Here is an 18,918-nt window from a genome sequence, read left to right as displayed (position 1 = left end):
GAGATATTATTAAGTGTTGCTTTTGATAAAACAAACTCTTTTTCATCATTAAAAAAACATTTTTATCCATTTTATTGCATATGAATGATTGAACCCTTCTCTGTGGACACTGTTTTAGACGTAGTGAGAGGACATTAAGAAACACAGATTTGGTATAATAATGAGAGAATTAAATTGAAGGTGATAATTGTGTTAAATACGTTCTATTATTAATCCCTCATGACATTTAAAATTGAAAATATTTGTATTTTTTAAAGCTAGTAGCAGTTACCCTTGCTGGACCTGTTTTGTCCCACATCTCAAGAATGACTGAAATGCCAACCTGTAACTTTTGAACTTTTAAAAAATGTATAATAATTTAAAAACATTATAATGTATCATAATTCCTTTAATTTCAAACATTACTTTCTTTCCTCTTTGGAACACAAAATTGAGAAATTTTGAAGAATTGTACCGGTTGATCTGTTCAATGCAATTGTTGAATGATTTCAGATGTACAACTGCTGTAAAAGTACCATATATATATGATTAAAGTGGTTCAAATAAGTTTCTAAGGCAGTTTTGTGAACTAGAACAACTGATTCATTGAAAATCTGATTCTACAGAATGATTCTTTTGATAATTTTGTAATTCCTTCATGAACATGTTAAGAAGAGCTAGGATATCAGGGATATTTTCAGTAAATAATAACTATTTTTTTAATAGCCAATAAAGAAACCGAAATAAAAACGCATTTTTTCTGATAAATAAAAATAATAATAAACGTCTTGTAGATTGTACAAGAGTTATGTAAACTTATAATTAGAATTGTAACTCTTGTTCTCTGCTGCAGGTGTTGGTGGTGGGCTGTGGTAACTCTGAGCTGAGTGAACAGCTCTATGATGTTGGCTACCATCAGTTAACCAACATTGACATCAGCGAGACGGTGGTGTCGCACATGAACCAGCGGAACACAGAGCGCCGTCCTGACCTGACCTTCCAGCAGCTGGATGCCACCCAGACAGGCTTTGAGAGCGGGAGCTTTCAGGCGGCACTAGATAAGGGCACGCTCGATGCCATGGCTTCAGAAGAGGACGGTGCACTTGCAGGCAGGATGCTGGCAGAAGTTGGCAGAGTTTTGTCTGTGGGAGGCCGGTATGTCTGCGTAACTTTAGCCCAGGAGCACGTCATAAAGCTGGCTGTGGAACATTTCGCCCAGGGCTGGGCTGTACGAATTCATTGTCTTAGCGGACAGCAGAAGGAAGAGTCTGATTCCTCATTCGCCCTCCCTGTATTCGTTCTGGTCTGCACCAAATTCCGCCAAGCGCCTCCGTTTGCAGTGCTTGAGTTGTGTCAGGGGGAGGATGGCGCTCCCACTAGACTTGTATCAGTACCGGAGCTGTTGTCCGCTGTGAAGGAGAGACAGGCCTACAATCTAATGCTGCATAAGCTCAGAGGGGGAACAGATGCTAGCAGCACACCGTCCCTCACGCTGTGCCATGCAGCCACCGGCCGACCGCGATACACTCTGACAGTACAGGATAGCCTGCCTTCTGCCAAGCTGCCACGGAGTAATCACTTTGCCATCTTTATCGGTGAGCATTTGGTTCTTTTACCTTTTCATTGCGAAGATCACTGTCATAGGCCAAGTATATTTACCTATATACAGAGTGCAGCAGTTGGATTCTGGAAGTAAAAATCCCATTCATTTTCTCCATAGCAGAACGGATTTTAATGGTAACTTATTAACCATTCAAAACTGTTTTACTATGAGCTACAAGGGTATTAATCAGTGGCATATGCTTTTGCTGAAACTGTCAGCATGTGTCATTTCACCCTATTTTTTTAAATAATTATGTTTAACAATCAAGTTCATGGTGAAACACTACATTACCCATGATTCTGCAACTGAAATCTTTAGGGAATTGAAATGTGCAAATCATGCCAAAAGAACATTTTAGTCATTCGCAAGGCTTCATCAGATTGTAGCTCTTTCCCAGTTTTGTACTTTTTTGTGCCTTTTTGTCCAGTTTTCAAATACTTACTTGCTTCACATCAACTAATCAATTTGTAATAATGTGATTCATCTTGGTAACTTGTTGGTTTGGTTCATGGCTTTGAACTCTTAAATGAAGAATGTGTGCAGGAACTGTTGCACACTATTACAAATATCTATGGAATTCTTGAATCTGATTGGTTAACTGCAGAATTAAAGGGATATTTCACCCAAAAATGAAACTTCTGTCATTAGTTACTCACCCTCATGTCGTTCCAAACCTGTAAGACCTTCGTTCATTTTCCGAACACAAATTAAGATATTTTCGATGAAATTCAAGAGCTTTTTAACCCTGCATAGACAGCAACACAACTGACAAGTTCAAAGCCCTGAAAGGTAGTTCAGGACATTGTTCGTTAAAATAGTCCATGTGACATCAGTGGTTCAACTGTAATTGTATGAAGCTCTGTGAATACTTTTTGTGTGGAAAGAAAACAAAAATAATGAGTTTATTCAAGTTTCTTCTCTTCCGTGTCAGTCTTCAACGGCATTCACGAGAGTACTGTGACACATAAAGAAAAATAAATATTATATTATAACAGATATAATGAAATGTTATAATATTTTTATTTTGTTTGTGTCACTGAATGTGTGTACATACAATTTTACGTTTTTCATTAATATATTTTTTTATTTTTAGTTCCTCAGGGCCGTGAGTCTGATTGGTTATATGGCTCGGCTGAAGGTCGGACTCAATTAGCATCCAGTGCAAAATTCAGACGCCTGGTCATTGTGGCAATGCATAGAGATCAGGAGTATGAGGACATGCAGGCTGTCCAATCAGAGCTCTCTCCGATGGTGATGGAACTCGTGCCTCCTGGAATGCCAGCCAATCAGCAGGTGCACAGGAACAACGTGCATTGCTCGGCATTTGCTCTTGATCTTGTCCTCATTTCTTACTCATGTGTGCACTCTCTTTCACAATTCCTCTGGTATAGGTGCCGTTCCTGTCTGTGGGAGGAGATCTGGGGTGGAGGGAAGTCATCGGGCGAGGGGTCAGTGCTTTGACTGGAGAGTATTCTGTAGAGGATGTGAGAGGAGAGGATGGTCACCTCTATCGCAGGCTGATCTTCATGAACAATTCCCAGCTGGTGCAGTCCGAGAGCAGACTCCGGTCTGCCGGCACAGGTGTGGTACCGCTGTGCTTGAATTCTGCAATGTTTATGGAACAACTGGAGATTTATTTCAGTGTTTGGTCTCTTTTGCTAGCTTCTTCTGCTCATAAAAAGAAGAACAAGAAAAAATCCAAACCATCTGTTTCTGATGCCCCTGCTTTAACGCGTGTTAAAGATCGCATTGTGGACAGAGGTTTTCTCTGCTGTACACACCATGAAGTTATGGTGGCGGGTTTAGCCATGTTAGGAATGGATGCAATCAATAATAAAGGTAAGTGTGCTAGCATTAAAAAGCCTAGTGAAAGTTTAAAGCGTTTGCATTCAAAAGGGATGCTATCATTTCACTTTTTAAATACTATAGTGATGTCCTGGCTAAATATGTATTCAACAATATAAGTCTTAAAGTATACATTACCATTCAAAAGTTTGAGATCGATAAGATTTTATTTATTTTTTATTTTTTTTTAAAGAAGGCTGTTTTATGTTTCCTAAGGCTGTATTTATTGCATCAAAAATACAGAACCCCCCCCCCCCCCCCCCCCTAGGTTGATTTCATATGCATCTTTGTGCTATTATAATTTGTGGCTGTTTATGCTATGCCAATTAAAAAAAAAAAAACTGTTTTCTATTTGAATATATTTTAAAATGGATTTTATTTATTGCCTGGAAGGGTAAAGTGCTGCTTAATAATTTTTGTGGAAACCATAATACATTTCTGTTGAAGATTCATTGATATATAGAAAATTTAAAAAGCACAGCATTTATTTGAAATAGAGCTATTTTGTGACATTATGCATGTCACTTTTGATCAGTTTAATTTGTCCTTCTTGAATATAAATATGAATTTCTTTCAATAAATAAACAAACAAACATAAAAATGTTACTAACCCCAAAACCTTTTAAAGGTTGTGTAACGTATTAATTAATAAAATTACAACTATTAATTTATTAAAGAGTGTAAACACTGTCTCTTTAAAGCAACATGTATCATGTTTACAGTTCTGTTTGCAATTTTACTGCTGCTAGTACCACAGCACTTTTAAAAAATAGTTCATGTCCCCCAAAATTGGGTTATAATGTAATGTTATTTATTTCATGGAACACAGAAGTTGGAATTTTGAAACAATTGTTATGCAGCTGTTGTCATATAACATCAGTTCATAATGACCAGGGGCTGTCAAAAAACATCAAAAATAAATAACATCCTCATAAAAGTTTGTAGTGCATATGTTATATTGCAAAGTATGATTTGTTTATGGAATGGACAGAATTTTGCCCTTCCCTAAATCTTACATCTAGCCGGTATAGCTGCACGATTAATCTTTAAAAGATTGCGATCTTGATTTAAACACCCACGCAATCTTAGTCCTATATAACAATGATTCAGCAGTTTCTATGAAACCTTTGAAAAATACGATCACAGCAGAACAATTAAATCTGTGTTTGCACTGCCGCTGACCCAGAGAGAACAGTTGTCATGTACAGGTATGAAACAGCTTCACAAACAGTTAAAGCACACAGTATGGTTAATTCTGTTACAAAAATCCTAAACTCACAGAAGAACTATGATAAAAGTTTTTCGTTTGGGTATAAACACTGATATCTAACTTCAAATATAGATTGTATCAATACATCGTTCCGCCAGTAGATGGCGACAAGTGACTGATAAAAAATGTATTTGTCAATGAATAGTTCATTCAAGGATTTGTTCAAAAAAGCTTATTCATTCATGTTAAGTCTTTATAAGTAAGTCATTGAATCATGCATTCAAACAGAATTTTTAAAAATAATTCTAGAATAGACTGCAGCAATTAACATTTTGTCAGAACCTCTTATAAATTGCTTTATATTGTTGTAGTTGTCGGTTCAGAATCGTGATGTCTGTTTTAACCAAAAGAATCGTGATTCTGCACTCTGGTTCTGAGTCGTGCAGCTCTACTAGCATGTATCCAGAATTGTCTAAATGGCACAGCATGTTTGGTTACTACAGTACATTGATACAGTGATTGATAACTGGTAGATTTTGGTCTGTTCCTTACACAAAGATGTTGTATAACGTCAGAAGACTGAAATACAGCTCATGAATCACATTGAACACTATAATGATGATGAATGTCAGTTGCACAATTTGCATAATTCACAAAAAAATCTATTCTGATTAGTCTGTCACATGTTTTCCAACAGATCAGCCAGTGTCCGTGTTATTGGTGGGACTGGGTGGCGGCGGTTTACCCCAGTTTGTGCATGACTTTGTGCCGTGTGCACGGGTGGAGGTGGTTGAACTGGACCCAGCTGTGCTGGAAGTGGCTCAGACCTGGTTTGGATTTCAGACCGATGAGAGGCTAAATGTTACACTGGGAGATGGACTGGAGCACATCAAAACACTGGAGAGTGAGGGTGAGAGAACATCTAGATTTAGTAATTCTAAACCTTTTTGACTCCAAGGTTTGGAGTCTTTTTGACTATTATCCACAACAATAGTCGAAGGCCTCATGTTTTTCCAGTTTTCGTGATTTACTGGATAAGGATAAAGTTTCTTAAAAAATGTTTTACTCTCAATTTTGACAATTCATTTTCAATTTTGACAATTTTAAATTTTCAGAATTAAAATTTTCTGAAAACAAATAAAAAAAATGGGCTACCTCATATATCTAGATTTTCCAAGACCGTGGAGAAAAGAAAAAAAAAGCTATTGAGGAAGTTAATTACAATAAGATTTTTTGGGTCATTTGAAAGTTTCTTTTGTCTCATTTGAAGTGATTTTAAGTCATAGGCCCCCTTTAAAGTTTGCTGATGCTCTTTGAAAAAAAAAAAAAAAAAAAAAAAAAAAAAAAAAGCTGGCGAGTACTTTATTGTCATAAAAATGTGGCAACCTCATTTATCTGTGTACATATAATATGTATAGATTTCAATCAAAATATAAATCTGCATTCATCTACGTGTATTCCTGTATTTGTTATGCTTCTTAATACATGGGAGAATCATGATATCTATTGGTCATCTGTTTTATGTGGAAGAGATGGAGGGATTTATGTGTTTGGCTGCATAACCTATTCCTTCATTACCAAATGATCTACTAAGTTACTGTATCTACAGTGTAATTTGTTTTGCACTTATATAGGGGGACATTCTTTTGATGTCATCATGTTTGACGTTGATAGCAAAGACACCACCCTGGGCATGAGCTGCCCTCCACCTGCCTTTGTAGAAACATCACTTCTGAAGAAAGTTTACAGCTTATTAACCCCTCGAGGTAAGCACTTAAAGTTATATGATCAGTTTTGATACTTTTTCATTGAGAGTTCTGATGCTGAGATATTTTTTATATTGTACATTGACAATATGTACAATATACCCCCCATGATCACTCTACTTTTGTTTCTCCCACAGGACTGTTCATGTTGAACCTAGTGTGTCGTGACTCGGCTCTCAGGAAGTCAGTTCTTGAACGCGTTCAAGCTGTGTTCCCGTGTGTGTTCTCCCGTGGAATCGAGGGTGAAGTCAATGAGGTGCTGCTGTGCTGCAGAAGTTCAGGAGAGGGACACAAACCTCACACCATTCCACAAACATTACAGCAGACCGCAAGAGACCTACAGAAGACACTACGTGCCAACACCCAGACTGCACCATGTGTGCCTCAAATAGACATTACTGCAATGCTGAATGATCTGAAAGTCATCTAAAGATTGCGAAAATCAGAAATAATAAAATAAACATCTGGTTTCACTTGACAAAATGTGCATCATTTTCAAGGTTAAGAAATGAACTTGGCCGTAGTCTTATGTCACAAGAGCTTTGACAAAGTGTCATTCAGCCTGGCCCATATTTCATCTTATTCCAGAAAAAACAAAACACAATGTCTACTTGGAAAGGAAGAGATTGTCTGACTGATATTTCAAGCAACTATCACAGTTTGTTTAGACATTGTGTAGCATTTAGGGAAAATTCCATCTGAAATAAATGAAAGCCTTCTTTTCCTGCCCTTTGAAAGAGCACAGCAAAATAATGTCAAATGTTTAAGCATATATTGTGTATATATGAAAATATAACAATCTTTAGCATTGATGATCTATATCTAAATGGAAAGATCCATCATCACCATTGCACTTTATGGAACAAATGATAGCAATATAGGGATTACACTTTATGTTCAGATAAAATTAAGTGTAAGGGTCAGTACACGGAAAAGAATTTGGAGGTGAACATTTTCTCTCAGAAATTGCTGATAAATTTGACAAATAAACAACTGCACATAACATTACATTTTGAGGTAGAAAGACTGAAAAACGATTTTCTTGTAAAATAATATTTTCGTAAAAACTCCAATAATGATAATTTACAGTTTACATTACATCTTGCTGGACTGTTTTAAGTTTAAACAACCTTAAAAACAAAATTTAAAAGAAAATAGTGTTGTCTCAAAGTCATTCTTTCATCAAACAATTAGAGTGCATCGGGGTAATGGACCTGAAACAGAAATAAAGCCAAAATAATCATAAATTCATTGACATTAAATATCAGGTTTTTATTATTATACATTTTTCATATATACAGTTTAGGAATTCTTCACTCACTGACACAATAAACGAAGCTTAGTACTGTTGTAAAGTGAAATGCACTGTAGAATTCATACAGAAGCAAACTATCTGGCAACCCTGTAATGGCTGTGCAGTGTTATTTTTACTGGATGAGCCTATTATACTGAAATGAGGGTGGATGCACCCTACAGTGTCATGCACAAATTAAATATTAAACATATAGTAGCATCCTAGTTTGCTTGTAAATTATGGAAACAATTCTAATTTTATATATAATTGAGCTTTGTTTATACCACTTCTGGTGTTCTATGTCACTGTATTTATTCTTGACTTAAAAACTATCTAATTTCAGTTATATTGATGTAATTTCGTAACAATAGTATGTTTTCCGCTATTTTGATGCACTGTGTTTACACTACAACCAAGCGAGTCAATGAGATCAAATGACTGAGTGATAGAAGTAATCACTTTTTTAAGTTTGGACTTTTGCTGAATTGAATCGTAAGAGTAACCAGCTGCATTTGATGTTTGCGTTTGTACATATTATGATTATGATCTATCTGCCGCTGTGGTTGAAGTCGTTCAGATTGTGGACAGTTTACTTTTTCAAATGACTTAGGATATCTTTTATTTTATTAGTGTATATCATACATCTGTGTGCATTACATAATAATAATAATAATAATAATAATAAAAAAAAGACCGAACCAATCTGTACCAGATTCTGATCGGAGGAGTGGCTGCGCGAGCACCCGCACGCGCACTCCACGAGCGGACACAGACAGACGGTTGCAGTCAGGTTTTCGACCTTAAGTTGAGTTCAGGACAAACGAGCGGATAAAACTATCTTCCACTGGAGATAGTTCATGTGGTTTCTTTATATGTCGCCTTATAGTTTCCTTGGGTTCGTCGTAAAGTGTGTGCGTGTGCTTTAAAGTTCAGTCGCTGCGGCTCACGAGCGCCGTTACCCTCAACTGCTGCGTCTGTCAGGACCAAACGCTCGGAAAAACTCATTTCAGGTAATTAAACTGTGATTTACAAACTAAACTGGTTAGCGCGTTCAATACGTTTACTTTGTAAAGAAAAAAAACTTTGTATTTTTAAGTTACGCTGTATTATTTTAGTGGTTTTGCTTTAAAATGCTATGTCTGGGGGGGGGGGGGGGCTTCCCTTATTTGAAGTTGGCACGTTGTTTAATGTCTCTCTCTCTCTCTCTCTCTCAATTTTAATGTATATTTTAATATAGCAAAGGAGAATTGTCTGCTGCGCCCGGTGGTTCGCGCGCCGGCCGCATCTTCTTGGCTCCGTAACCATGGGCAACCGGGGGATGGAGGTGCTGATCCCGCTGGTGAACCGGCTGCAGGACGCCTTCAGTGCCATCGGACAGACCTGCGACCTGGACCTGCCGCAGATCGCGGTGGTCGGGGGTCAGAGCGCAGGCAAAAGCTCTGTCCTGGAAAATTTCGTGGGCAGGTATGACACCATCATTTTGGGCACTGCAGTTGATTATAGTTAACAGTTCAGTCCAACATACCAGAGATTTGCTAAGATGTTATTAATGTCATGATTGTTGGTCAAACCAACCATGTGTTTTTAATAACAGGACAATGTCAATAGCCTGCCTGATCGAGATATCAGGGTGACTGAAGGCTGATTATAGACCTATCAAGATTCTATCAAAAGAGGAAAAAATATTACATGGCCATGTGGACATAGTTATCGGCCGTTGGCGATAAACTCAAAATGGACTGATTAATCGGCTAGTGATGTTGAATTGAGTCACTTTTCTGCAGAGGCACTGAACTGTATCGCTGAAGCAGGTGCAGATGGTCTCATCTGTAGTCGGGAGCAGTCGCTACCTCTTCCTCCATCTGTCTAATGGCCTGCCAAGCCAATGTCCGTGAGCCATGCAGAATCTGAAGATTGACTTCATTTTCTCTGGACAATACGGATCATTAAAACAAGCTGGCAACTTATTTTTCTTTATTAATCTGGTTGGTCACTTATTAGGTGTGACAGATTTTTCCATCATTTATATTTGTTAAGGGAAGCCATTTGAAAAATGATTTGAAATTGATCTCTTAAGATAGCCTGATGTACTATGAAAGCGTCTGCAACTTTCTGAACTCAAAACATGGGGTCATATAAAAAAAAGTGACTGTTTTTGGCAAATAAACTTTATACTAATAGTAAACTTTATTCTAACTTTCTAACTAACCGTGTCTAAAGTGCTCAAAGTAAGTGTAAAATTAAAATACACACATATGTTCCCACTTAATGTTAGGTGTGTTTAACTGCTGTGCAGATACGTTAAATATAATTATAAAATAAATAATTAATTGTTAGGTATTTGTTTGGTGTTATGGTTAGGTTTAAGAGTGGGTTAAGGTGTAGGGGTAGGGTCAACAGTGAAATGATATATAATATATATATATATATATATAAATTCCCTCAAAAACACAATAAAGGATCATGTGACACTGAAGACTAGAGTAACTGCTGCTGAAATTCAGCTTTTCAGCATCATAGGAATAAATTGCATTTGAAAATATATTAAAATAGAAAACAATTTAATTTGTAATACCAATCACAGTGTTACTATTTTACTGTATTTTTATCAAATAAATGTAGCTTTAGTGAGCATAAGAGACTTCCTTCAAAAACATGAACAAAATCTTCATGATGCCAAACTTTTAAAGTTTCTTATTGTATGACCCCTTTAAGAATCCCTGTAAGGCACACAGTTTCAAGTCTTTAATAATCTTTTATTGACTTTGCACAAGAGGAACTCACAGGATCTTCTCTTTGCATGCTGATTTCCGCATGGAAAGACTGGGCCTGTCCAACAGGAAGCTGTGATTGTTAGTGAAAGCTATTGTTTGCTCAGTGCATATCAGTTTGGTGAGCTGAAGTGAAGTGGATATCGCCTGCTTAAAGGCACAATATGTACGATTTTTTTATTAAAATATCCAAAAACCACTAGAACAGTGTTATATATTTTGCTGACTTGTGTACTTACACTATCCCAAATGTTTCGAAGAATGTTTAAATCCAGAGAAATAAGCAATTTTAACTAGTGACACGGACCGTGTCTATAGTGTCATTGTGTCGCCTGCCAATGACGTCATAACCCCTCGATTTCCGTAAAACATGGAAACACCAAAGACGCTTTAATATGTTGTGCGTTTTATTAGACCGGTGACGACCGCACAGAGTAGCATAATAACAGAACTTTCAAATGTATCTAGTATGATAAAACAGCGCTGCTTTACCCCACATACGCACGACCGGAAGGAGCGGAAGCGGTCGACTGTGGCATAATAAAATCCACGCAAATGTCACGCTCGTTCAGCGGCCTCGTCTCGCTTCGACGGCTTTCAGCCTCACCCTGCTTCATTGTACTATGTTAATAAATCATTAGCTTGTCCATGAACATGATTTCTGCCTGAGTCCCGTCGGATTGCATCGAATGTGGGGATGAAGACCACAACTCCCATGATTCCACACTCAGTCACAGCGTCATCAAACTAAGCTTTTGCCTCTTTGTTTATTTTGAATACGCGCCCTCTAGCGGCGAAAATGACATATTGTGCCTTTAAGATAAGTGTGTCAGACTGAGAACAAGCTGCTTGCTTATCTGAGAGGGAGGCACTCAAGCGCTCTGACCATCATCCTAAAATCTCGGTCAGTGTGTTGAGGCAACATGCTTCAGGCAGTTATTGAAGACCCAGTTTACTTTTTTGATAGACAGTTATTTTTTATTGATTCTCTTACATTCTTTATAGCTTATTATATAGAACATGTTATGTTGACCAAAGATTTTAAGTTCTCTTGGAGCAATTGCACATTCTGTATATCAAAATCTAGTCATCTCTGAAACACACTAAGAGATCTTGCACATATTTATCTCTGAAGCTGTACTAATTTATACTAAGGATGATGACTACACACTTGATGATGACAGCTATAACCTGTGTGTCGTTGCATTACAACTAATTACAGTTGGTAATGTAAATAGACATAAATATGTGGAATTATACAAATGTCAAAACTGATCGATCCTATAGCACTTTGCAGGGAAAAGCAAGTTGTCAGCAAAGATTTAGGGTGTGTTCACACTAAGATTCTCCTAGTTTGGTTCTCTTAGCTTTTTTGTTTTGTTTTTTGGTCTGGACCAAAAAAGGTATCTACCAAACATTCAAAACAATGCTGTGTACTGGGCTAAATGTACTTACTGTATGTTGTGTGTACATATGGTGGTATTTTTACAAGTTGAGTACTCACAAAGAGCTTATAAAATGCATAAAGGAGTCAAAACAGCACCAGGAATTCCTCAGTTGCACACACAAATGAAGATCTCCTGCAAGGAGATGGAGGTTTTCGATGCCTAGTGCTGAACTGTAATAGGCAACATAGCTCCTATGAGGAGAAGAGAATGTTTTTGGTTCATTTAGATGTCTTTGGTCCGTGTTGCATTCATATTTTAGTCAAACTGCACCAGAGTTGAAAAAGGTAGACTCTCATAAGTCAGGACGAGGAATTCCTTCATTTCCTAAATTAAGTGATATGTGGAGAATGAAAATTCTCAGCTTATCCTTATGTCTAGGTTGCTCCTTCCTGTCTGTATATATTTATATATTTATGAATAAAGTGACTTAAATTGCATTGAAGATATACATTTTTTCAGGTCCCATGACCTTGGCATTTCTAGTTTTTGAGCTACAGAAATGCTATAAAAGCACAATTTACATTTAGGAATTTGGCAGATATTAAAAAAAATATATTTCAATCAGTTCTTGCATTCCTTGGGAATCAAACCCATGACCTTTGCTAGTGTCATGTGCTATAATTTGAGCGATGTATGAGCAGTGCTATATTCTGTCTTCTCAAGCCATACGATAGGTTTGTTTCCTTTGAATTAAATAATGTTGGAATGAAGTGGAATCATTTATGTACCAGAATGAACTTTCGTGGTGCGGTCATATGATGGCCTACTTAGAGCTCATGCACAGGAAATAATGAGTACACATATTCATAGCAATGAGTTATATATGAATGGAGGAGAGCAGTGCACCCTCAGCCATCTGTTATCTCAGTATCACTGCCCGTCAGTGGAACATCAGAGATGCCCGGAGAAATGGGTTAGTGAAATTAGATCTCACTGATAGAGGGAGCATATAGTGCTTGGGTTTAGTAGAGTAAGTAGTTGATTTTTACATGATCAGTAGAAGACATCTTAAAAGGAAGAGATAAAATTTAGCTGATGGGTTTGGAAACTTTCTTTTGAGGAGCTTCCCAGGTTCTCACACTGGTTTACATTACATTTGCATTTATAAATTTAGCAGACACTTTTATTCAAAGTGACTTACAAATGAGGAACACTACACCACAAATGATTTATCCCAAGGAGAACATCTAAGAGTAATGTAAGAAGTGGAGCAATATGAAGTTTAGAATAGATGTAGAAAATACCAAAAGTACTGAAGGGATAGTTCACCCCAAAATGAATATTCTGTCATTACTTATTTGCCCTCATATCTTTCAGACACAAATTAAGACATTTTTAGTGAAACCTGCTGTTCAAAGTTCATTCCACCAAAACTTTGACACTTCAGAAAGGTTTAGAAAGAAATAGTAAAAGTAATCCACGAGTCAAGCAGTTTAATCCAAGTCTTCTAAAGCAGTGTTTCCCAACCTTTTTTTTAGTCGCGGCACCCTTTGGAAATGGATGGAAAACTTGTGGCACCCTACAAAATTAATTTTGTCACAATATTTGAATCGGTTAGATAAGAAATCAGGAAGGGGCCAACACTTTTTCACACCACTGTATACCACACCGTGTTACAACACAATAGGGCTATTGCAGACAGAAACAATACTGTACTACATCGATGTTTCCTGTCGGCTCAATTTTTGAGTGGACTTTGCTGTTCCGATTCGCATGAACGGTATACGAGTGGAGTGACTGAGCGGAGCGCACACGCATAGAGCGGGATAATACGCAGAGCGTCACACCACATGAAAGTGAAACCTGAGCGGTGAACTCATTTTCATAATTATATAATAGATGCTTTTTTGAAAATTTTAGCAATTTAAAAATATAAAAAAATATTTTTTTTTACACGGCACCCCTGCTCTTGACAGATGGCACCCCGGTTTGGAAACACTGTTCTAAAGAGACATGATCCCTTTATATGATAAACAGATTTCACTTAGGCCTTTATTCATATAAACAGTGACCAATGCACATACATAGAACAAATCAAATATGGTAAATGATAGCTCAACTATATTTGCCTGTTTCGCTTAAATGTGCTTACTATGCTGGTTCTTGCGCATCAAGCAAGCACGTTTCAGCTTGTTTTGAGCATCAAGTTTTGGTGAAATGGACTTTCAGTGGAGGCACAGAACTCTCTCAGTGTGATTAAAAATATTTATTTGTGTTTGAAAGATGAATGAAAGTTTTTTGGGTTTGGAATGACATAAGGGTGAGTAAATGGTGACAGAATTTAAAAAATGTAATTTAATGTGTCACAGTATACTTTTATAGAAAAGAGCTGGGTGAGCATTCTTCTAAACATCAACAAAATGATTTATGAGGGGGAGTAAATGATGACTGAATGTTATTTCTTGCTTAAACTACTCCATTAATCTTGAGCTTATTTCTTAAAATGTTTATTTTATTCTGAAATGCTCAGTTAAACACCCGCTGAAGTGTGTACACATTCATACTATGTTACACAAAGGCAATGCACAATTCTGCATTATTGTACATATCTGTTTAATACAGTAATGCAAGCTGGGTGGGGAAGGGACAGGATGAAATAAGCTGATAGTGAAGAAGAAAGGAAAGAGAAGGGGGAGAAGATGAGGCTGGAGAATTTGAGTCAAGAGGGGCTTTGTTGAGGGGGTTAGAAAAGGGAGGTCAAGGGTAAGTATTGGGAATGACTGGGAATGTAAAGGACATTGTTAAAGAAGAGTGAGTCATGTGTCAAACACACAGATGACTCACTGCCTGGGTTCAAGCTAAATACCACAGGCTGGCCTGCTAGTTCATATACAGTAGTTTCTTGGCTAATATACAGATGAGTTACCCACTCAAGTTTAATACTTAGTGGTTTGTTCAAATCTGTAACCCTACTGTAAGTATGAGGAGTACTAATAGTCATACTTGTTTTAGCAAACACCTCCAACAATTTGTAGTAGCCTACTAGCAATAGTGCTGCAGGGATGACATATTTTTGTAGGCCAAAACCCAAAAATGATTTAGCATCCACTTGTCCTGAAGTCACTGGGTTTTTTGAATGGGGATTTGGTTAAATGCCTGAAATAAGGTCTGTGTTTTACAAAAGCTCAAGACATTTTCACATTTATTCTGCAACATAAAATACATCAGTAATATTCACTCTGTGATTTTTTTAAGCTTTTACCAGCTTTTATGTTTATAATTGCACTCTTGCAAACTATTCTGACTCAAGCTTTCAGGGAAATGTTTTTAAGGGTTTTTAAAGAGTTAAAAATCCCAAAAATGTAAATATTGTATTGGGTTTTGCTATACTTCCGGTTTGGCCTACAAAGTACATAATCACTGCAGCACTTTATACCTCGGATGGTTTTACCTGCATTCTTCCCCTCTCCCTGGATGCCTTTAACTAGGTCTAATCCAGTGGGACTTCCCCTCTATTTTGGGCAATAGTTCTGTTTTAGATCTGCGCACATCCTATTTCCACTATCATCTTTATCATCCATAGTGACTTCATCTCAAGCCTGGGATTTATCAGACCAAATGGAAAGCACATTTTTCCATGGAAAAGGCAAACTTTTCCCATCACTGTATTGTTGCCTCTTTCAAACTATATTGGATAAAGAAGAAATATCAAAGTCAAATGAGTCCACACCATGAATCAACCAGAAGCTAACAAATAGAGCTGTGATGGTGTTTACACTTTTTGATGTAATCAGACTATGATTGTTTTATTTAGAGATATCTCTGCACTTTAAACAGGGTTAGATTTTTTTTTAACATCACCCATAAAGAATATCAGTGATCCAGCTGCAGTTCCTTTACTGGACTGTTTTATTTTTAGACAGCACTCATATCCTCTGCACATAGATGGTGAAAATGAACTGGTTCTGGATTATGAATTCACTACTTTCTGATTATTTAAAGCTAGATTGTCTCACAACTCATTTGTAAATGTACAGGCCAGTACAAGTTGTGTGTAAAAGTGCCATAAATATCGGAGTATGAGGGTCATTAAGGGTGGGACGAGGTTTATGGTTTCACTTTAAGACTGGACTAGTCCAAGTATGTGGTGACAGAGTCTCTGGCAATGTGCCTCAGACAGGGACTGTGTCAGTGTATCACGTGAGGGAAGTTTTATGTGTAGGATTTCTGTTTGTTTGTTTTTTGAAGGAGAGTTTTACTTTGGCTTGTATGAGGATTTGTATGCCTATTGTTTGTTTTTTCTTATGTGTAATCTTTTTTGACATAATGGTCAATGCTATCTTTTCAGAGATTTCCTGCCTAGAGGCTCAGGAATTGTTACAAGGAGACCACTTGTCCTTCAGCTTATCAGTTCAACTTCAGGTATAAGTAATACACACATACTACTTTTTAGTTATAGGCTTTTACTGCGACCCTAAACAAAATATAACAACCAATCAAATGTATAACACACACACACACACATACACATTCAACAAATAACCAATTATGCACACCCTATGTAAAGTAATGACCACAAAGCCAGTTAAAACTGCATTCATTTTTTTCAGTTTCAGTATTTTAAATTCTGTTGTTAAATCATTCCACAACACTTTTCACTGAAAATGATAACTGCTCAAAAGCTGGTCTACATTTTAGTGCACTACAAGTATATTTTTTTACACTCCCCTGACTATGATAAGCAATACTTTTTTTTGATAAAAGTTTTTTACTGTAATACCATGTCATTGACTTCTATCCGTTACACTCAAATCCTGTTTATAGAAACTCTATTGGTGTAGTAACAGATTGAGGTGTCTGACTCCAAAAAGTCACACAATACAATAAATGTGAAAAAAAATGTGCATACATAGACATCTTGTCTTTTTAATGCCCAAATAAAGTCTAATAATATAAAAAGTTAAAATTAGTTTGGTAACACAGTTACACCTACAAATACATTTTCTTTTTAATCTTTTGACTTCAATCAATCAAGTCCCTTTTTGTTAATAATATTCTTCACAGGTTAGTTTGTATAAACCATCCTAGTCAGAGTCTCCAGTTTCCATCTCTTAATAGCAAATATCATGTGGCCTATATAGAGTATGTACACTGAACACTAGAGGGCAATGTCTTCCGTGTTAAGATTAGAATCAGTCAATGTTTGGAGAGTGGAGAATTGAATTCATGAATTACAAATTGTTGAGCTGTCACTTCTCTTAAGGCGCTATTATCTTCTGCTTTCTCTAATTCATACTTTCCATTCTCCACTGCAGAGCATGCCGAGTTTCTGCACTGTAAAGGAAAGAAGTTTACAGACTTCGATGATGTCCGACGGGAGATTGAAGCAGAGACAGACAGAGTCACGGGAACAAATAAGGGCATATCCTCCATTCCTATCAACCTTCGTGTCTACTCCCCAAATGGTATTATTGTCAGAAAACAAGGGATTCATTGATGTACATTAATGATCTTATGCTCACAAAGGCTGCATTTATTGTCATCATTTTACAATGTAATTTATTCCTGTGATGTCAAAGCTGAATTTTCAGCAGCTGATTTGATGCTCAAGAAACATGTCTTATTAATGCTAATATTGCTTTTGCTTAATATTTTTGTTTAAACCATGATCTTTTTTTTATGAAAAGAAAGTTACTAAAAAGTCTGTACTTTAACTTTTGCTCAATTTGTTATGTGTTCTTACTAAAAACTAAAAACAAAACAAATAAATGAGACTGAAGGTATATTTGCTCTCCTTTTAATGGTGTTTATGCCTCTCATTCAGATTTTTTCCCTTCCTATAAGTATCTCTGACCAAATATTTGTGGTTGTCTTTGTTTTTCTCTGTAGTTTTGAACCTCACTCTGATAGATCTTCCAGGTATAACTAAAGTACCTGTGGGAGATCAGCCACCTGACATTGAATACCAGATCAGAGACATGATCATGCAGTTCATCTGCAGAGAGAATTGTCTCATCCTGGCTGTCACACCCGCTAACATGGATCTGGCTAACTCTGATGCTCTTAAACTGGCCAAAGACGTGGATCCACAGGGTGAGTGGGAAAGAGCGGTTAGAGCTCATGTCTGTCCTCAGTTAGATTCCCCACTATCTTCATAGTGTCTTTCCTTCTTGTTTTTCTTCTGGTTTTACTTGATCTTTCTTTCAGGCCATCGCACCATCGGTGTGATCACTAAGCTGGATCTGACGGACAAGGGCACAGATGTCAGGGACGTGCTGGAGAACAGGTTACTGCCACTACGCAGAGGTAAAGCGCACATGTAGAAATGTGCTGTCAGCAGAGGCCCAATGCAGTTTGGTCTAAGACCTGGGCCACTGCCAAGCAAGTCTGCTGCAGGCTATAGTGGCTAAAACAGGGCCAGGTGCAGAGTCTTCATGCTTCCTGCTGCTGCCTTAATGCATTAGACACACAGAAGTCCAGCCATGGAGAAGGCTTAAGACACTCTGGAAATCCTATTCCTCAGTCATTTATGCAGATCGCATACAGACTTACTTCTAGTTGTAGACCGTTGGCTTTTTCTTTTTTTGTTGTGAAGTGGTCACAACACTGCTGAACTTCCAAGAAATCACATTTTCCCACCTAAAGTCTAAAGTTCTAGAGAAGTATTTTTTGCCATAACAGAGTTGAGCTCATGCTTTGGCTAGGCCAGCGATTCTCAAGCTTTTTGACTCCTTGTCTTCAACAATATTTAAATAACTCAAAAAAATTTAAATTACGAATACAGATTAAATTCAGAATTCATATAATGGAAATAAATTTCACAATTAGCTGAATGTCCTTTAGGCATCTTATTCTTTTTAACCAATTCATTTACATGACTTTTCCAGTCGTTTATGATTTACTGGAGAATGTTATAAGGAGGAATAATAAGGAATTAAGGAAAACATTAAGGAATAATATCTCTAATGTTTATTTGTTTTAGCATCTTTTAAAGCTGGTTTTGTCTAAATATTCTTGTTAACTAATCTTGAGTCATCTTGAGGACAACTTTGAAGTTTGCTA

At 37.0% G+C, this 18,918-nt stretch overlaps 2 protein-coding genes across 2 annotated transcripts in view; both read left to right on the top strand.

Moving 5' to 3' along the window:
* Nucleotides 1–7,406, top strand: part of mettl13 (methyltransferase 13, eEF1A lysine and N-terminal methyltransferase) — an 8,783-nt gene extending 1,377 nt beyond the window's left edge. Inside the window, exons 2-8 of the mRNA XM_016267046.1 lie at nt 833–1,574; nt 2,676–2,875; nt 2,974–3,163; nt 3,245–3,421; nt 5,335–5,547; nt 6,272–6,403; nt 6,541–7,406. Of these exons, the coding sequence (XP_016122532.1) occupies nt 833–1,574; nt 2,676–2,875; nt 2,974–3,163; nt 3,245–3,421; nt 5,335–5,547; nt 6,272–6,403; nt 6,541–6,833 (1,947 nt within the window). The 3' untranslated portion in view covers nt 6,834–7,406. The remainder of the gene's footprint in view (nt 1–832; nt 1,575–2,675; nt 2,876–2,973; nt 3,164–3,244; nt 3,422–5,334; nt 5,548–6,271; nt 6,404–6,540) is intronic.
* Nucleotides 7,407–8,480: 1,074 nt separating this feature from the next.
* dnm3a (dynamin 3a) overlaps nt 8,481–18,918 on the top strand; it is a 50,447-nt gene continuing 40,009 nt past the window's right edge. The window contains exons 1-6 of the mRNA XM_016267045.1: nt 8,481–8,707; nt 8,935–9,161; nt 16,205–16,278; nt 17,172–17,321; nt 17,746–17,949; nt 18,064–18,162. Of these exons, the coding sequence (XP_016122531.1) occupies nt 9,001–9,161; nt 16,205–16,278; nt 17,172–17,321; nt 17,746–17,949; nt 18,064–18,162 (688 nt within the window). The 5' untranslated portion in view covers nt 8,481–8,707; nt 8,935–9,000. The remainder of the gene's footprint in view (nt 8,708–8,934; nt 9,162–16,204; nt 16,279–17,171; nt 17,322–17,745; nt 17,950–18,063; nt 18,163–18,918) is intronic.

This window comes from Sinocyclocheilus grahami, unplaced genomic scaffold, assembly GCF_001515645.1.
Source record: "Sinocyclocheilus grahami isolate Dianchi unplaced genomic scaffold, SAMN03320097.WGS_v1.1 scaffold35.1, whole genome shotgun sequence".
In the NCBI taxonomy this organism is placed as follows: Eukaryota; Metazoa; Chordata; class Actinopteri; order Cypriniformes; family Cyprinidae; genus Sinocyclocheilus; species Sinocyclocheilus grahami.
Note: the sequence above shows the minus strand (reverse complement) of the source record. Positions and strands in the feature narration are given on the sequence as shown.